Raw genomic sequence first — 16999 nt, forward strand, 5'->3', positions numbered from 1 at the left:
TTTAGTTTTTTATTACTTAATGAATTTTTAAAAAATAAATCACGTGCAGCATGGTAGAACAGCGTGTAGTGCACGTGCCTTACAATACGAAGGTCCTGAGTTCAATCCCAGGCTCTGGATTTTTCTGTGTGGAGTTTGGATGTTCTCCCCGTGACTGCGTGGGTTCCCTTCAGGTACTCCGGCTTCCTCCCACTTCCAAAGACATGCACCTGGGGATAGGTTGATTGGCAACACTAAATTGGCCCTAGTGTGTGAATGTGAGTGTGAATGTTGTCTGTCTATCTGTGTTGGCCCTGCGACTTGTGGCGACCTTTCCAGGGTGTACCCCGCCTTCCGCCCAAATGCAGCTGAGATAGGCTCCAGCGACCCCCCCGCAACCCAGAACAGGAGAAGCAGTAGAAAATGGATGGATGGATGGGTATTGTTTAACACGAGTATCCAACATTATAACAACATTTATAAGTTTCCTTAAAGAGCAATTATTGTCTACTCTAACCGTGGTGCCACTTCTGTATATTATTCCATATGTGACGGTTTTACATATTTCATAGGGACGGCGTGGCACAGTGGAAGAGTGGCCGTGCGCAACCCGAGGGTCCCTGGTTCAATTCCAACCTCGTCATGTCCGTTGTGTCCTGAGCAAGACACTTCACCCTTGCTCCTGATGGGCGCTGGTTAGCGCCTTGCATGGCAGCTCCCTCCATCAGTGTGTGAATGTGTGTGTGAATGGGTAAATGTGGAAGTAGTGTCAAAGCGCTTTGAGTACCTTGAAGGTAGAAAAGCGATATACAAGTACAACCCATTTATCATTTATATAGAAATACAATGAACTTCAGATAGGCCACAAATATATTTTCTGTATTACAGCAAAACAATGTTATCTATAAGTTTGAATAAGCCTCTTCTATAAAACAGATGATTTAATAAACTAAATCAGGGGTGTCAAACTCATTTTAGATGTGGGGTCACAGGGATAAAAATCTGCTCCCAAGTGGGCCGGACTGGTAAATAACTTAAAGATAAAGACAACATCAGATTGTTTTCTTTGTTTAAAAATAGAACAAGCACATTCTGAAATGGTACATATCCTAATGTTGTTGTTGTTTTTTTTACAATTACCCGTTGCAGTTAATACTATAAATACTTTATTTGTTGTTATTTACATTTTCTGAATAAATTATGTGATAATGCTCATGAGTCAACTCACTGGTGTTAATGTTTTATCTGTCAAGATAAAACAAAACTAATGTCAAAATCAAATTACAGGATGTGATTCATGTAGTTTGTTCATTTTCCTCGACGATATACTAACATCATGTGGTTGATTTTGTACATCATCTACAAAGATACAAAGAATTGCTATTGAGACATCCAGTGGACACATTTAGAACAGCTGTTTTTTTCATTCAAAAATTTCAGGTTAATTTTTATACTTTGCATACTCATCCCGCAGGCCGGATAAAACCTGTTCTTGGGCCTGATCTGGCCATCACGCCGTATGTTTGACACTCCTGAACTAAATCAACAGCTTATAACTTTTGTAAGTACACAACTAAAAGTCACGGCTATTGTTACTTTCAAAGTGTTGAAAATAGTAAACAAATACTGTAAAATGGAATGAATTTGTTGTTAATTTTAATGTTTGGGGAGGTTTAGTATTTAATTATCTACTTAAGAATTTATCTGAATTGCAGATAATTGCATTCAACTTTTTGTCATTTGAACTACCAATTCAACATCTTGTAGAGTGAAGCCAATTCCATTGAAATTCCAATAATTTAAATGACTTACATTTTATTCCATATTGGGATTGTTGTCTATATTGCTTTAGTCACTTTCGGAGCTTTCTTGCAAATAAAACAATTGAACACTTTTGAGCTGTAAACACAAAATTGCTGACGCCTTGTGCGACGCTAACAAGGTGCGTGACCCACCTGGTGGTAGAAGTGGTGGTAGAAGTGCATGTCTGGAGGCGAGGACGCGAGTAGCGTGGGTCCATCCGGCAGGAACATGAGTCCACACGCCGCGTCTGATGGTGGTCAGGAGGAGAATGGAAGTTCTTGATCTCCTTCTTCCTCTCTTGTGGCACTTACTTGTCCTTCCTCACGTGACTTCGGCCCCGCCCCCTTTCATCCTTTCAATAATTTCATTAGCTTCCAGTTGCACCATCATTTTATCCTGCTTCTTTTTCCCTTAATTCTATTTTCTAAAAGAAATAATGCGTGCGTGTGTGTGTGTGCGTGCGTGTGCGTGTGTGTGTGTGTGTGTGTGTGTGTGTGTGTGTGTGTGTGTGTGTGTGTGTGTGTGTGTGTGTGTGTGTGTGTCTGCGCACGCGTGTGCGTGCGTGTTCTTGTAGGGACGGCGTGGCGCAGTGGAAGAGTGGCCGTGCGCAACCCGAGGGGCCCGGGTTCAAATCCCACCTGGTACCAACCTCGTCACGTCCGTTGTGTCCTGAGCAAGACCCTTCACCCTTGCTCCTGATGGGTGCTGGTTGGCGCCTTGCATGGCAGCTCCCTCCATCAGTGTGTGAATGTGTGTGTGAATGGGTAAATGTGGAAGTAGTGTCAAAGTGCTTTGAGTACCTTGGAGGTAGAAAAGCGCTATACAAGTACAACCCATTTAATTTAATTTAATTTATTCCTGTCCTTCTAGAGACATCAATAAGGCACAGTACTTTCCATATGACGACCGGTGAACAAGTTAGGACAGAAATCATGGTCCCAATACGGAAAACCATTGCATCTAATAGAGCAGGGGTCACCAATGGGGTGCCCGCGGGCACTAGGTAGCCCGTAAGGACCAGATGAGTCGCCCGCTGGCCTGTTCTAAAAATAGCTAAATTAGCAGCACTTACCAGTGAGCTGCCTCTATTTTTTACATTTTATTTTTTTACTAGCAAGCTGGTCTCGCTTTGCTCGACATTTTTAATTCTAAGAGAGACAAAACTCAAATAGAATTTGAATATCCAAGAAAATATTTTAAAGAATTGGTCTTCACTTGTTTGAATAAATTCTTTTTTTTTTTTTTACTTTGCTTCTAATAACTTTCAGAAAGACAATTTTATAGAAAAAATACAACCTTAAAAATTATTTTAGGATTTTTAAACACATATACCTTTTCACCTTTGAAATTCCTTCCTCTTCTTTCCTGACAATTTAAATCAATGTTCAAATATATATTTTTTTATTGTAAAGAATAATAAATATATTTTAAATACATTTTTCATTTTAGCTTCTGTTTTTTCGACAAAGAATATTTGTGAAATATTTCTTCAAACGTATTATGATTAAAATTCAAAAAAAATATTCTGGCAAATCTAGAAAATCTGTAGAATCAAATTTAAATCTTATTTCAAAGTCTTATGAATTTCTTTTAAAATTTTTGTTCTGGAAAATCTAGAAGAAATAATGATTTTTCTTTGTTAGAAATATAGCTTGGTCCAATTTGTTATATATTATAACAACGTGCAGACTGGATTTTAACCTATTTAAGAACTGTCATCAAAATTCGAAAATTAATTTTAATCAGGAAAAATTACTAATGATGTTCCATAAATTATTTTTTTTATTTTTTTCAAAAAGATTCGAATTAGCTAGTTTTTCTCTTCATTTTGAATTTTAAAGATTTGAAATTGAAGCTAAACTTTGTTTCAAAATTTAATTTTAATTTTCTTCCTGTTTTCTCCTCTTTTAAACCGTTCAATTAAGTGTTTTTTTCATCATCTATTCTCTACAAAAAACCTTCCGTAAAAGGATAAAAAATGTACGACAGAATGACAGACAGAAATACCCATTTGCAAAGTGACTGTTTGTCGGTTTTAAAAGTGCTCCCCCTCTGGTCAACATATGAAATAACAAGTGTGTGTATAAATGATAAATGTTAAGTGCTCCCCCTCTGGCCAACATGTAATAACAAGTGTGTGTAAGAAATTGAAATGCGCCCCCCCCCCCCACCCAATAAAATAAATACGTATATAGAGACATACTGTATTAACTTGAAGAAAATAATGAAGGTTAAAAACCAAAGTATTTTATTCTCCGCACTGTGTCGACTTTTCTCTTATAAAATTGGGAACAGTTTCTAATATTCTCTGTTTCTGTGATATTACAATATTTTCTCGTAAAATTATAAAAAATATTATGTAAAATGATTACTTTTTATTGCAAAATGGCAACATTTGTCATATAACAATCAGACTTGGGTTCAAATCCAGGCTCGGGATCTTTCTGTGTGGAGTTTGCATGTTCTCCCCGTGAATGCGTGGGTTCCCTCCGGGTACTCCGGCTTCCTCCCACTTCCAAAGACATGCACCTGGGGATAGGTTGATTGGCAACACTAAATTGGCCCTAGTGTGTGAATGTGAGTGTGAATGTTGTCTGTCTATCTGTGTTGGCCCTGCGATGATATGGCGACTTGTCCAGGGTGTACCCCGCCTTCCGCCCGATTGTAGCTGAGATAGGCGCCAGCGCCCCCCGCGACCCCGAAAGGGAATAAGCGGTAGAAAATGGATGGATGGATGGACTTTTATCAATATATTGCACATTTTCTTAAATTACCACTTTTTTCATAAAGTTGCCAAAATGTCCCGCTTTTCTTGTAAAATTGTGACTGTTATTGAGTAAAATTCCAACTTTCATCATATAATGTTTGACTTGCGTTGAGTAAAATGACAACCTTTATTATAATACGGCCAAGATTATATTTTTTCTTGTGAAATTGTGACCTTTTTCTTGTGAAATTCCAACTTTTTTTTTCAAAAAAAGCTTTTTTATGTTTTCATGATATATATATATATATATATATATATATATATATATATATATATATATATATATATATATATATCATCAATCATTGTTTATTTATATAGCCCCAAATCACTAGTGTCTCAAAGGGCTGTACAAACCACAACACAAACCACAACGACATCCTCGTACATCTAACACAATTTCCCAACTCGTATGGAAACAGGGTTTGTACCATCTGTTTTTCTGAAAGTCTAGTTTGGAGAGTTTTTTGACCATGGGTATATAATCTTTCATAATTGCAGCCATATTATTTAATTCATTCAGTAGAAAACATTGAACATTGAAAAATCTGACTTGTTTATATATATATATATATACATATATATATATATATATATATACATATACATATATATACATATAAATATATATACATATACATATATATATATATATATACATATACATATATATATATACATATATATATATATACATATACATATATATATATATATATATATATATATATATACATATACATACATATATATATATATATATATACATATAAATATATATATACTTATATATATATATACAGTGGGGCAAAAAAGTATTTAGTCAGCCACCGATTGTACAAGTTCTCCCACTTAAAATGATGTCAGACGTCTGTAATTGTCATCATAGGTACACTTCAACTGTGAGAGACAGAATGTGAAAAAAAATCCAGGAATTCACATTGTAGGAATTTTAAATATTTTATTTGTAAATTATGGTGGAAAATAAGTATTTGGTCAACCCTTCAAACCTATTACTAAAGGAAGGAGGTTTTGGCTCAAAATCTCACAGTAATTGGCCCCATTCATTCTTTCCTTAACACGGATCAATCATCCTGTCCCCTTAACAGAAAAATAGCCCCAAAGCATAATATTTCCACTCCCATGCTTCACAGTAGGTATGGTGTTATTGGGATGCAACTCAGTATTCTTCTTCCTCCAAACACGACGAGCTGACTAAATACCTTTATGCCCCACTGTGTGTGTATATATTATGGTCTCAAGAAGGTAACAAATACAAGAAAGCATGTTTGTGCGCGTGTGAGTGTATGCGTGGGTGTGGGACATACACAAGCTATATAAATAGCTTAGTCATTTTATCAAGAGGCACAAATTATATTGTCCAACAAACACACACACGCACACACAGACACACTTCTTGTATTTGTTACCTTCTGGAGGCCTCCGAAAAAGGCCTCCCTCCTTAGGACCCATCCATCCATCCATTTCCTACCGCTTATTCCCTTTGGGGTCGCGGGGAGCGCTGGCGCCTATCTCAGCTACAATCGGGCGGAAGGCGGTGTACACCCTGGACAAGTCGCCATCTCATCGCAGGGCCAACACAGATAGACAGACAACATTCACACTCACATTCACACACTAGGGCCAATTTAGTGTTGCCAATCAACCTATCCCTAGGTGCATGTCTTTGGAAGTGAGAGGAAGCCGGAGTACCGGGAGGGAACCCACGCATTCACGGGGAGAACATGCAAACTCCACACAGAAAGATCCTGAGCCCGGGATTGAACCCAGGACTGCAGGACCTTCGTATTGTGAGGCAGACGCACTAACCCCTCTCCCACCATGAAGCCCCTCTTTAGGACCACCCTTTCTAAATATATAAAGATTTTTATGTACAGCATTTCTAATATATGCAAACTAAACAAATATAAAACAGTTTGTTGTGAAAAATGAGTTGGAATTTCACACAAAAAAAAAGGTTACAATTTCACAAGTAAAAGTTATGGCAGTATTAATATAAAAGTCGTAATTTTACTCAACACAAGTCAACATTTTTCAAGAAAAACTGAACATTTGCGCAATATTATGATAAAAGTTGGAATTTTACTCAATAACAGTTGCCATTTTACAAGAAAAGATTAAACTGTTCGCAATTTTATGAAAAGAGTCGGAATTTTACGCAACAAAAGTCACACTTTTATAAGAACTTAAAATTGTTGGCAATATTATAATAATAATCACAATTTTGCTTGGCAAAATTATGACAAAGGTCATCATTTTCTTTAAAAAATTCATTATTTTACAAGAACGACAAAAAAATTGGCAATGTTGTGATAAAAGTTAGAATTTTATATGACAAATGTCACCATTTTGCATTAAAAAGGAATCATTTTTAATAAAAAAAAAAGTAACAACGTATAATATCACATTGTGAGAGAAAGACTGCTTTTATTTTTTTGTAATTTATTTGTAATTTATTTTTTACTTCTTAGTTATTCAGTATGTCTCTATACATATTTATTTAATTTTGTTTAATTAATTTTGGCCAAAGGGGGCGCATTTCAAATTCTTACACACACTTATTATATATGTTGGCCAAAAGGCGAGCACTTCAAAGTTTTACACACACTTGTTATTTCATATGTTGACCAGAGAGGGATCACTTTTAAAAGCGGCACACAGTCAATTTGAAAAATCCCTCCTTTTTGGGACCACCCTCATTTTGATAGATTTCACCACCTGGGGTGCAAATGAGATCTCCATTTTTTGTTTTTTGGAATGCGCTTAAGGCAGATGACAAACGAGTCACGGACCACAGATGGCCCCTGTGCCACACTTTGGGCAACCCAGCTGTAGAAGCTAACAGTTAATGGCCACCATAGTCTTAGTACCGTGGTGTATTTGTTCATCATATGGCTACATATGGCTACATATGGGACGCGGGTAGTCTTACGTCCGCACCGGAAGTCGTAAAATCAACTGTTAACCCGGCAGGTTTTTTCGGGGATGAATAAGGAAGCCCTTCTTTAGCTGCTGTCTTGTTTTATCCACTATTGCTGCCTTTGCACCTGTCAATGTTTATGTTTGTATGCACATTAGTTCAACAAAAAATCCTGACTTTGGAGCAATGTTCACAGACTCTAGTATTTGGCTCTCTATTAGATGCAATGGTTTTCTGTATTGGGACAAGGATTCATGTCTTAACTTGTTCACCGGTCCTCATATGGATGGTACTTTTCCTTGTTGATATCTCAAGAAGTGTAGAAATACAAGAACACACACACAAACACACACACACACACACACACACACACACACACACACACACTTTTGTCTTTGTTACCTTTTGAGACCTCTGAAAAATGCCTACCTCTTTAGGACCACCCTTTCTAGATTTATATTTACAACATTAATAATATATACAAACTATGCAAATATAAAAAACCTTGTTTTAAAAAATTAGTTGGAATTTCACAAGAAAAAGGTCAGTAAAACTTTGAATTTTGGCAGTATTATAATAAAAGTCGTAATTTTACTCAATGCAAGTCAAAATTTTACATGAAAAACTGAACATTTGTACAATATTATGATAAAAGTTGGAATTTTCCTTAATTTTTTTCGACACATTGTGTCAAAAAGACTGCTTTTAGTTTTTTTTAAAGTATGTTATTCACTTCACTTTATTACAGTATGTCTCTTTATACATATTTTTTAAATACATTTTGGCCAAGGGGTGCGCATTTCAATTTCTTACACACACTTGTTTTTTCATATGTTGACCAGAGGGAAAGCACTTTTAAACCCTGCTTTTTGGGACGACCCTAATCTTGATAGATTTCACCACCAGGGGTGCAAGTGAGACATTCTCTATGAGATGCAATGGTTTTCCGTATTGGGACCATGATTTATATCCTAACTTGTTCACCGGTCCTCATATGGAAGGTACTTTTCCTTGTTGATGTCTGAAGAAGGTTAAAAATATAAACACACACACACACACGTACACGCACACGCACACACACTTGAGATCGGTAGGTTGGGAGTTCAAACCCCGGCCGAGTCATACCAAAGACTATAACAATGGGACTCATTACCTCCCTGCTTGGCACTCAGCATCAAGGGTTGAAAATGGGGGTTAAATCACCACAAATGATTCCCGGGCGCGGCACCGCTGCTACCCACTGCTCTCCTCACCTCCCAGGGGGTGAACAAGGGGATGGGTCAAATGCAGAGGACAAATTTCGCCACACTTATAGAGTGTGTGTGACAATTATTGGTACTTTAACTTTAACACACACACCATTAAAAATACTGCAACTGGATATTACCTTGTTATTCCAATCTTGCTGCACTGATGCAAACCCCCGCTAGGTGTCACTGCAACACAACAACAACAAAACAATAATAGGAACACGCTGGAAAAGAATGCAGTATTTTGATTGGAGAACTTTGAAGAGTCAACAAACGACCCGTGCTTTTACACAAGAAAAATAATTTATTTATGATGGAATACTTTGCGGAGAGAAGAACCGGCCGGGGAAGCGGCGCTCGCCTGGGCACCTAAATACCCAACCACTGCATTTTGGAGGATGGGGGCAGGGTGAGTCAATACATCTATAGAATAATAATTTAAATAGGTCTTTCTTCCGTAAGGATTAACAAAAATAGAATAATCATCCAATAATTATTTGTCTCTGTTGCTCTAAGCCAGCCCCAATTTGACAGTGGGGTCAAGGGCCACATACACTCTTTGGCCTCTGGTGTGCTGTAAGATTATCTGAGGCAACACACGTGTGTCCTTTTCATGAGCAAAAGCTCACACAGGATCAAGCTAAACATGACAACCCCTTCAAATGGTTCAAATTATTTGATGAATCCATTCTATTCATCCTTTGAAGGACGCCACTTGTGAGCCACTCACTGAGGAGAGGTGAGGATTACACGTTCTCCAACCTCCTGACTTTCCCCCTCCCTTTCTCTCCCAAAGAGGGAATCATGTGCTAAAATTCAACTTATCCCTGCTGCTCCCATTGTAGGCGTGTCACTTCCGATGCTGCCTTGCAGGGAGGGATTATAAATTATGTCCAAGGCCATTTTTTTTCTCCAAATATCATCCATATTAATACATACTAACTTCATGTTGGAACTGTCTTCTTTTTTGCTAACCTTAGGAATCATTATCACTGCTGAAGTTCAGCATAAGAACTGGTGAAGAAGAGTGCAAGTAGAAAACAAACAAACAAACAAGAAAATCAACAACGTAAAAGAAAAGGCAGAAGAAAATCTTAGTATACAAGGCAAAACAAACACTCAATTCACTAAATAGTCTAAAAGCAAAAAAAAAAAAAAGCACCACTTGACGAGTCATTATAAATAGTGATGTATTCTTTTTTTTTTTTTTTTTTCGTACTGAAGATGGCATGTACCTGATAGACTATCTTAGGAGTGTCTTAATGTGGCGCTCTACAGTACATCCTCCACCCACTAGGGAGAGCTCTGACACAGTGGGGGCCACAAAAGAGTGAACTCCTTCACCCATCCCTACAAAAGCAAGTTTTCTCATTGAAATTCACCCGTCGTCTGCCAGCTGGGATGCAAAGATCCAATAGGTAGTGGAAAGAGGAGGGAGTGGTGCGGTGGTGTGGGTTAGGAGATGCTACATGAAAGTGTGGAAGTGCATGGAGGAGTTGGTGAAATCTGACGAGAACCGCTCGTCATTCGCCTGGTGGCGGATGGTACGCGAGTCAAACACACAAGCACATGCGAGCGAGCATGCACACTGTCACACTCCAACACACACTCAGGTCCCCTCTGGTCTTGGTTTGTGGTAGTCCTTCGCTTCCGTCACTGGGGACCCCCCAAAAAACAAACAAAACAACAAAAACCCTGTTTGATCCCCTGAGCCTGCTTCATGCTCTCCATGCAGAAACTCCGCAGGCGTGATGACGATTTGTGCGCAGTCACACGCTTGTGCAGACAGTTCTGTTTGTGTGTGTGTGTGTGTGTGGTCCGTCACACAGGCAGTGTCTGCCAATGTTCTCTGAATGATCCTTGATCATGTGTATGTCCTAAAAAAAAAACACCTAAGTGGGAAAAACTATATGTAACATTATCCCGGGGTGCACCTGGAGGGAATGAATCATGTAAACGGCCTCTCGACAACAAACATTTAAGAAAAGTGCTTTATGATTGAGTGGAATCTGGAAAGATTTTGTCTTTTGCATGCTAGGAAGCAAAGCCTGCACTTCAATGTACTTCTTGGTTATGAAGAAGTCTTACAGGACATGGACTCCGGACTGATGCCGTGGTGCAGGTCAACACTCGCTGTCAGGAGAAAAGATATATCCAATGCTTATGTTCCTGGTATCCGCATGTTCATCTTTCCCTCCCCGCTAAGTGCGTTGCTCACAACCTACTCCGCAACGTCAGGAAATAAAACGGCTCCAACCACACGAGGGACCATTTTGTCCAAAGATGTGCTGCTCCGATGGGATTGGACGGTGCAAATGGTCAGCCAGTGGTTGGAGCGAAGCAGCTGCTTGCGAGCTGATCCAGATGTGGATAACGCTCCTTGGTTTACTGGTCATTTGGTTTGCCTTGACTGCCGGACTCCACCTCTGCCCCCTCGCCAGTTGTCGTAGCGCCGCCCGAGAACTCGGTGACCCGCCGCGCCAGAGGGTTTGTGCTTTTGAGGAGTTCGGCGGCAGACACCCTGGCCCCGCCGCTGGAAGACTTGCTGCCCTTCTTCTGAAGCAGGGCCATGAAGTTGTCGTTGCGCGAGCTGGACCTTAGGCTGATGTTCCGCAGCTCCGGGCTCTGCTTGACCGGGGACATGAGGTTCTGGCGGCTTCCGAAGGAGTCTGAAGGCTCCTTGCGACCCAGGACCTTTCGTTTAGACCTGATGAAGAAGGCAAAGCTTCAGTACACTCAAGAACACATCAACATAATTTAAAAAGTTAAAGTTAAAGTACCAATGATTGTCACAAACTAGGTGTGGCGAAATGATCCTCTGCATTTGACCCATCACCCTTGATCACCCCCTGGGAGGTAAGGGGAGCATTTAGCAGCAGCAGTGGCTGCGCCCGGGAATCATTTTGGTGATTTAACCCCCACATCAAACCCTTGATGCTAAGTGTCACATTTTATAGTCTTTGGTGTGACTCGACTGGGATTTGAACTCAGAACCTACCGATCTCAGGACGGACACTCTAACCACAAGGCCACTGAGCAGGGGTGTCAAACGTACAGCAGTTTTTTTTCGGCGCGCGTGATGAGTGCCAGGTAAAAAAATTAGTTGCTTTTTTTTTTTTTTTTTACGTAAGAAACTGCTGTTTTCAATGTGTCCACTGGATGTCACAGTAGCAATTCTGTTAGGCAAGCAAACGGTTTATACCGGGGCCAAGCAAGAGGCACACAATAACGGGTGACTGTGGCTCCTCCTTCTCGACCTACATGAAACTTAAAACTTGCCGTTTTATGTCTTCTACTTTGAACATATTGTCATTTGGCACCCTCGTTACCCCAAAATGTCTCTGTCAAACACGAGATAAGTGAACCTAACCCTTTTGAATTGTTTTTACCTCCGTTTCTTACGGTTTGTTGAAAGACTGAGACTTAAAGTTTAATCCTGGCTTTGTAGATACTCTGAGACAAAGTCTAAGCTCATTGTGTTTTTGAAGCTGCACCGATTTCCTCAGAATTTTCAACAAACTTGAAATGTTTTGTCCAGATGATTATTTGTGATTTCTACATTTTCATAATATGCTTGTTCTATTTTTGGCCAAAGTAAAACAAAGAAAACAACCTGGAGTTTTCTTTATTTTTAAGTTATTGTGCCATGATTTTACCATTACGGCCCACTTGGGAATAGATTTTCCTCCATGCGGCCCCTGAGCTAAAATGAGTTTGACACCCCTGATTTAACTCAAGACAACGGTAAAAATTGTGGTCAGATTTTGGGCCGCCCCATGTAGGTATAAATGGGGCCCGAAGCAGAATTTTATTTTGAGGGACCTCACCACATTACACATTTTCCACACTCTTTTACACTTTTTGAAATCCAACTTAAATTCAACTCCAAGCATGTTTTGTGCTGAAACCGCTTTTTCATAATCCATATTTTTTGTGCAAATTACAAATGTCAAATTATCAGCCAAATTTGTGCAAATTCCCGTGCAAAATTTGGCCTATTAGCTTCATTCTTCTTCTTGAATTTGTCTCTGATTGGAGCTCAAACGGTCACGGCAACTTTCTAATCAAAAAGTATTTTTGTTTCCAGGAACAGCAACACCAAGTACCCCAAAGCTGCCACAAATGATTGGACGGTGCGGGAAGAACTGTGGACCCTCTTGTGATTTGGATAACATCAGACTGTCTGCCCTGCAGGATGAATTTTGAGGAACAGTCATAGACAATTTAGAGTTAAAAGCATATTTTATTTTCACTCGCGTATAAAACATTCTAACTTAGATTGTTTCCCTCGCTTCGAGACTCTCCCGAAGGAGAGTGCGGCGAAGACACAACAAACTCCTTTCTTGTCCCTCATGGACACACCTGTTGTTGACTAGTAGTCACTAGTCCAAACACGACATCAAGGCCGCAGAACAGAGACACACTGCAGTCTTACACACACACATACATCCACCAAAATATACGCCACAGACACATACCCCACCCTGCATCCAACGCCCTTGACGTGAATCCCTTAGGGGTGATGGGCGGATGGGCAACGCCTAAAGAGCTGCAGCCTGCTACCGTAGCCCCCACTGCCCCCCCCAATCTGTTGCAAGTCTCGAGATGTACGTTGTAAGATGTATACGTGCTTTGCTATGGAGGTTTTTATACCATTTCAGACTGGGCCCCCTTAGGAGCCCAGTCCAGATCGTATTTTTTTACTCGTCCTCCCCCAGTGTTTACCTTTTTCCCATTTTTTACGGGGCGCCTTGTAGCGACCCTTCGGCGTTCCTGTTCTGTAACCCTGTACACTGTTTGTTTGTCTAATCTTGAACGGGTTTGTGCTGAAAACAACGTGTTGTAGTATTTGTACAATGACAATAAAGACCTACCTACCTACCTGCCAACATGTTAAAATATATAATCTATTTCTTGTTCAAACGGCACAATTGTCGTCCTCCCGCATAGCACAGACATACTTCCTGTTCCTGTCTGGAGCGCTAAGCCTACTGGCTAATGTAGTATGTACAGTACACATTTAGCAACAAATGCTCACTTCCTAGTTTGCTTGTATTTATATGTTTCATTCACCTTTTGTTTCATCCAGGGTAAGACAATGAAAAAATGATGTGGCATTTGCATGACAAATGTTGAAGTGTGATGATAATAATGCATCCTTTCCCATTTACAAACACAAATTACAGCCAGAGATCGCTCTGAAAAGTTCACAAATGCTCTTGATGTGTGAGTGTAACTGTGTCGGAATGTAAGTGTTTGTACTTTTCATGCATAAAATAAACATGGAGAATGACTACAGATTATAATTACTAAAATGAACATCACCCAAAGTTTCCTTTGGGTAGCGTTTCTTTATAAGTATAAATAATTAGTAGTTATGATTAATTAAACTGCACAGTAATTTTGCCAGTGAGCTACTTCTGAGTCTGTGTGGTGTAAACGTGTAATACATCAAAACAGTATCTGTTTTCCAAGTCTTGTTGGAATAATGGGCTTTTTTGAGGTTAAGTCTGGAAGGAACACTTAAAACATCGCTGTCAAATTCATGTTCACACTTTCTGAAAAAGCCACCGAGACTTTAGCCCACAACAACCACGAAAAAAGCTCTTGAAATCCTAGAGGGACCGACGGGTTCAACACTTACAGGCAGACACTTTGTAGGGCTCAACAAAGGACAAGGCTGGAACATTCACCTTAATGCCAATAGACTACTTCCTGGCTATGGCAACTCAACTAGGACTAACTGAAATGAATGCATACTTGCAAATGAGTCAGAAGAAGGGATGTAACAATATTAAGATTTCATATCACCATTTGGCCCACTGTTATCATTTAACACTGTATTGTTAAATGTGCTCAAAAAGTACTGAGAAACACTGATCTTTAGAACTAGTTATTTTAAATAAACAACTAAGACAGACACACTGTTAGAAAACCCCACTATTTTGCATGTATTGTGTTTCTTATGCTTCACTGATAGTGTTTTAGTCTTGGTTTTGATGGCTAAGCTTTTATTGATTGGTCTGTACTGTAGCCCTTTAATATAATCTTTGATTATTATTTATTATTTCTGATTGGAGTACATTCCCATGTTTAGGGATGAATATTAATTCCACACAGACTTGGCACACCAAATAAAATCCATGACTATCATCTATTATTTCTGGTGGGTGTTGTGTCCTACACTGTTCAGCGATTCTTGAACGCACCGCAAAAGCACCGCAGTCTGGTAATCCTCAATCACTCTAAGAGAGCACAGCTTGTAGGTTCTGTGTGCACAATTGAAAATCTCAGTTGCTCAGCCAGTAATGTGTTTATAAAGTTTGGGGTATGTCGTTTCTTAATGGGGGAAAGACTTTTGTTTTCATGTTAGCATTTTGGCTAGCAAGCGGGCACCAGTCAGTCTGTGAGTTTATTAAAGTGCTGTTATCAATCACTGATTTTCTATTTTTTTATTTATTAAAAAAAGGTAGTGCTAACAGTTTATCGTTACATCCCTACTCAGAAGTGAAAGTGTAAAAAAAAACAAATACAACAACTTAAAAGTACCAGTATTAAATGTTGAATAAAATAGATTTTCCTGTGTAATAAACAAATGAACATTTATTACCACATGAACACACACAAAAGTACTGAAAATTTGTACCGTGAATGACAAATATTGATTCATAAGTACCGGGAATTAATACCAAATCGGTTCAAATGTGAAAGGTGCTGTTATGATCCATTGCCCGGATCATAGTTTGTTTAGGTTTATTAAGGTTTTGATTCACTTGTGGTTTAAGTTCTGTTTCAGCGCCCCTGTTTTGTTTTCTCCTGTTCCGGGACACTAATCAGAGGCAGGTGAAAACAATCAGCATCCATGACAACCAAGAATCAAGAAACGTAAAACAGGGGTGCTGAAATAGAACAAGTGAATTAAAACTTAAATAAACGTAAACCAACTATGATGCAGGCATCCATCCATCCATCCATTTTCTACCGCTTATTCCCTTTTGGAGTCGCGGGGGGCGCTGGCGACTATCTCAGCTACAATCGGGCGGAAGGCGGGCTACACCCTGGACAAGTCGCCACCTCCTTGCAGGCAACGGATCATAACAGGTGTCTGTCTACTCACAACACTATACCTTATCCAGAATGGACCTTACCCGACAAAATAATAGTCTCCTACTCCTCAAGCTTCCTAACGACGTTCCGAGCTATTTTCAGCACGGCAGACAGTAAAACAACCTGTTGCTTAGAGACAGGCATCTTATGCGCATGGGTTTGAATCGATATCACTGTGAGAACACAGGAGCCAGTGGTCGCTGCTGTAGCCGTTGCTAGGTAACCTCACTTCCTGCGCCCGCCTTGTCATAACTTCCCACTGAACCCACTGGCTCTTTTGTCACATGTTCTGAGTGGTATTGAGCTCGTCTGTGCAGGAGTGCAGACTCGAACCTGTGTATAATGGTGAACAGGTCTTCGGTGGTGTGTGCTGCAGGCGCGCTGGCCGGGAAGTCCTCATCTGTTTCCTCCACAATGTGAAGCACCGTCCTGTCGCAGGACACGCTGTCATCTGAAAAGGACGTACATGTCTTGTTAGAGATGATGCATGTTTGTGACATTCAGTGAGCAGAAAGGATTATTAATCATCTACTAAGAATTTAGCTGTTTATGATTAGCCCTGCTCGGCCGCGGCTGCAGAGGCTTTTGGTAGTAATAGAACATTTTGGCAAATCTACCGGTAAATTCTGTGAATTTCATGGCTGGCTTCAAGCGTGGACACTCTGTGGTAACGTACGACCACCAGACAATTTTGGATGTGGACCGAAAGATGCGTATACGTTGGACTTCCTTGCTAGCCTCGGAATACTACGCCGGCTAAATCCAGCGGCCTGTGAAGCAGCGGAGCCTAGTACGAGAGGAGACCGTAGACAGAGGAGATGTAAGCGGTGTGATCGGAAGCAGAAACGGGGATGCCGAGCGGGGCTAACAATAAAGCTAAAGGCTAATCCTCACAGAACACCGCTTCCTTTCATCCTGGTTTCAAATGTCCACTCCCTGGAGAACTAACTGGACTACCTGAAGCTGGATTTATATGCAAGACGCGAGATGAGGGACGGCTGCGCCATATTTTTCACAGAAACGTGGCTGAAACCATCCGTTCCGGACGAGGCAGTTAACATCGAGGGGCTAACTATGTTTCGGTCGGATAGGAGCAGCACTCTCACTGGTAAATCCCGAGGAGGTGGTGTTTGTATATACATCAATAACAAC

The 16999-nt window shown here is 40.0% G+C and overlaps 2 protein-coding genes across 6 annotated transcripts in view; both read right to left on the reverse strand.

The window, feature by feature from the left end:
• The window catches only part of arhgap36 (Rho GTPase activating protein 36), a 79634-nt gene extending 77542 nt beyond the window's left edge, over positions 1-2092 (reverse strand). Inside the window, exon 1 of one of the 3 annotated variants that reach the window (XM_061913468.1) lies at positions 1935-2092. In XM_061913468.1, the coding sequence (XP_061769452.1) occupies positions 1935-2012 (78 nt within the window). In that variant the 5' untranslated portion in view covers positions 2013-2092. The remainder of the gene's footprint in view (positions 1-1934) is intronic. The other 2 variants (XM_061913466.1, XM_061913465.1) reach the window with 2 other exon arrangements.
• A 6932-nt stretch (positions 2093-9024) lies between these two features.
• The window catches only part of nhsl2 (NHS-like 2), a 139137-nt gene continuing 131162 nt past the window's right edge, over positions 9025-16999 (reverse strand). For all 3 annotated transcript variants that reach the window (XM_061913475.1, XM_061913476.1, XM_061913477.1), the window contains exons 9-10: positions 16181-16298; positions 9025-11447 (exon numbers count right to left, since the gene is read on the reverse strand). In XM_061913475.1, the coding sequence (XP_061769459.1) occupies positions 11126-11447; positions 16181-16298 (440 nt within the window). In that variant the 3' untranslated portion in view covers positions 9025-11125. The remainder of the gene's footprint in view (positions 11448-16180; positions 16299-16999) is intronic.

This window comes from Nerophis ophidion, linkage group LG10, assembly GCF_033978795.1.
Source record: "Nerophis ophidion isolate RoL-2023_Sa linkage group LG10, RoL_Noph_v1.0, whole genome shotgun sequence".
Taxonomy (NCBI): Eukaryota; Metazoa; Chordata; class Actinopteri; order Syngnathiformes; family Syngnathidae; genus Nerophis; species Nerophis ophidion.